The sequence below is a fragment of the Cupressus sempervirens genome, chromosome 10 (assembly GCF_028749045.1).
Source record: "Cupressus sempervirens isolate cs-2001-9-10 chromosome 10, ASM2874904v1, whole genome shotgun sequence".
NCBI lineage: Eukaryota > Viridiplantae > Streptophyta > Pinopsida > Cupressales > Cupressaceae > Cupressus > Cupressus sempervirens.
Window position 1 is genome coordinate 211,235,896 of NC_143127.1, and position 3,552 is coordinate 211,239,447.

Consider the following 3,552-nt stretch of genomic DNA (forward strand, 5'->3'; position numbering starts at 1 on the left):
CATCATTTGAAGAGTGGAATTTTTTTTTTTTTTTGGTTCATAAAATTCACGTAGATGAAAAAATACGTGTTCATGAGTTGAATAGTGAAAATAACTTATTCATGTTGTTGTTCATAAAACTTACATAGATGAAATAGGAAATATAAGCCCAAGTAGAAGTATTCAGATGAAGTATAGGAAATATGAGAAAAAACTAAAAAAAGAACATTTCTCCATAATGATGTAGCTGCATCACATATTCCTCAGTGATAAGGATGGTGTTGCGACCTTTATTAGAGCAATGATCGTGGTAGACTTCTTTCATCATTTCTGGAAATGCATCTATTTTTGCAGATGTGTCACGCATAACTTTGGCAACATCTGCCATTTCCATTATTTCTAGTTCATCAATAGTATCAATTGACAATGCAACGTTCTCCAAAGCTTTGATTATATGTGAGCACAATTCTCAGATTATTCATTTACATTTATCTAAATCAGTCTTAAAGAAATTATTTGAGGTTATGGAAGCAGCAGGACTCGTAACAATGATATTTGACTCTCCAATAGAAGAATCCATAGCTCAAATGATATGCTGCAAAATTTTAAACAAATATCAATATAAAAATATATAAAACCATTATAAGATATAATCAAATATAGAACACACAAATTAAATCTAGCACTTATACTTAAATATAGACCAAATAAAGTCAATACAAATAAAGTTTAGTTCACTAATTTTAAAAGTATGAAACAAAATCAAATTAATATTGGATGATAATTAGAATAAGTAAATTATATTCATTGATAATTTTCTTTCAAATTATATAATGAATCTTTTATTTAATAGTTTAAATAAAAAAAAGTTATCCATAATATTGTCATCAAATATTAAGAGACATTGAAGCAAGAGTAAAAATAATTTGTAAACATAAAGTGATATCACTGAATGGATCAGTACAATAATTACTTAAAACATAAGTACAACTAGTTAAGATATAATTATTACTTAATACATCATTACAATTAATTAAGATCTATAAAAATAAAATATCATGAAAAAAAGATAGGATTTCTCAAAATAGAATAAATTAAAATGAAGAAAGTTAGTTTTATCATTTATCATTGTATAATAGAGACATTTTCAAAACATGGAATATAGTAGGAAGTGTTACAAACAAAATACTAATGTGTCCAAAAAGATTTTTACAGACATAACATTTAAGAATAACATATCACATCAACTATCTTCAAGGCGCTTAAGTCTATTTTCTTCATCCTTGTGCTTGGAAATTTGTCTACCCTTTGTCATTTTCTCATAATGATCATATGTGAAAGGAGGCATTATTCTCAAACACTGGAGAGATTTTACACGTGAAACTGCCACAAATGTCAATCCTGCTCTTTCTCTTGGTCCTATATCAATTGTTGCTTTGGGAAGAGTCAATCCCTAAGATTTGTGAATAGTCAATGCCCATGCCAACCTCAATGGCAGTTGAAGTGTTCTACCCTTTTGTATTGTTGGTATTGGAATTATCTTTGGATTATGATCTTCAAATGGTAACCCTGAATAACCATCAAACTCAACCATCACATATGTTGGAGGCTCAGGTGGAGCACTGCCTTGCTTGTAGACAATTTTTTGAATGTATCCAAGAGCCCCGTTTACAAGACCAGCCTCTATCCATACATTTGAAGTTAGCATGACCCTTGAATCCTTACATATTAACAACTCTAGATCAAGCTTATCATTTGAACAGTCATCTATTCTATTAATAGTACCTACTTTTGATGCAGCACAACGTGCAACAGGATGCTTCAATGAATGTAGCATTTTTTTATTATGAGCATGAACATTTTCATTTGTTGAGAACAAATGAACATCATTATCAAATTCAAAATTTGTTGCAATATCTATGTTGATAGGGGTCCTTGACATTAGCAACCTCCAATCATCAATTTGTGGGTTTGCATCTCTTAGATTCATCAAAAGTTGTCAAAATCTTTGTTGGTTAATATCTTCCCCATCTTGTCTAAATATCTTATCTAATGTGACAATAGTCTTGAATTCTTGCCATAGCAACTTTGCGCGCTTATTACTGTCATATGCTGCTCTATCATTGACAGGAGGCAACTAGCCCAAATCTCCCACCAATATTATAGATACACCTGAAATACAATTGACGAAAATAATTATTTTAAAAACTATGTATTTATTCATAAATTTGATTCAAATATAGTATATTTTGTTAGAGTAATTATTTGTTTGCACTTATTAATTAAATCACTTTGATTTAATTAATTAATTTGCCTATTACTCTAGTTTTCTTAAGCTATCTTGTAGGTGCATATAATTAATATTTTATTAATTATATTGTGCAACCTAGCTTTTTAGTTTAGGGTTTCTATCTCACCTTTATAAGGATGAGCATTGTACTTTCTTCATTATCTCTTATGGATTTTTCATTTGAGAGCAACTTTTCTTCTATCTCCATTTTTTAGCAAACCCTTGTCTCTTCTCGTCTTTTTCTTCTGTGACAGGTTTTTGCATGCAGGGATTCGAAGGCTTTGTGGATTTGATTGGCTTATTTGCTCAAATCCTACATGGTATCAGAGCCAGATCTGCTGTAGCTTGTTCAGTGTTTCAAGAAAAAGGGAGAACAAGGGTTTGGCAGATCAGATCTGGTGTTTTTTTTTGGGCTTTTTTTGAGAAAACAGGGGGGTCACTGATTTTCAGAGCAGTTTGAGGCCAAACAGACCTCACGGATGGATTCAAAAGATGTCAAAACCCCCGTTTTGATATAAAATTTGTTCGATTTGGACAACATTGATCTGGGAGGCAAATTTTTTTTGCTTGCTGAGTCGTACGGCCCTCAGCACGCACTCCGAGGCAGAAAAATCAAAAAAATTGCAAAAAAAATATTTTGCGCGGTTTTTAACCACAACGGTTAGCAACCCGTAGCGGAGCCGCTAGCGGTCCGCCAGCGGCTCCGCCGGCGGTGTCCGCCATGGCCCCGCCACGCTCAACCCTCCCTCCGCCCAACCACCGCCCGGCCTCCGCTCCGCCAGTGGTGCGGGGGTGGTGGGATTTTTTTTTTTTTTTTTTTAAAAATTTTTTATTAAAAAAATAAATTTTTCATGCATTTTCAGAGGCCCTAGAGGTTTTTCTTCCGTAACTCGAGCATACGAACGTATTTTTTCCATCCGAAAAATGCGTCGGAAAGCTGGTTCCGAGACGGAGATGATGGTACAGGATTTTTTATGTTTTTCTACAATTTGGTTGCCTGTTTTGGCAGTCAAAGCCAGATGTTCTGTTTTGCACTCCGGGAGGTGTATCTTGAGCATCCGATCTCTGATTTTGGACTTCTTTATATCGTTGGAAAGCTCTTTCTGTTCTCTTTCCAGTGATGCTGGTTGTTGTTCCAGATTCTATTCCAAGCACATCCTATTCAATCTTTTGCATTTTAGCATTCTGGTGGATATCCTGATTATTTCAGGTCTGGAGATCGATTTTGTTGCTTCAGTTGCTTCGTTTTTGGGCTCTACCTTCTGTTGTTTCAGCCTTATGTT

At 33.8% G+C, this 3,552-nt stretch overlaps 1 protein-coding gene across 1 annotated transcript; it reads right to left on the bottom strand.

The window, feature by feature from the left end:
- Positions 1 to 1,432: 1,432 nt before the first annotated feature.
- LOC149533384 (uncharacterized) lies at positions 1,433 to 2,992 on the bottom strand. The gene is made up of 2 exons (XM_089805845.1): positions 2,939 to 2,992; positions 1,433 to 1,798 (listed from the first exon to the last, which is right to left on the bottom strand). The coding sequence occupies exons 1-2, from the start codon at positions 2,990 to 2,992 to the stop codon at positions 1,433 to 1,435; spliced, it is 420 nt and encodes a 139-aa protein (XP_089661971.1).
- Positions 2,993 to 3,552: the final 560 nt, after the last annotated feature.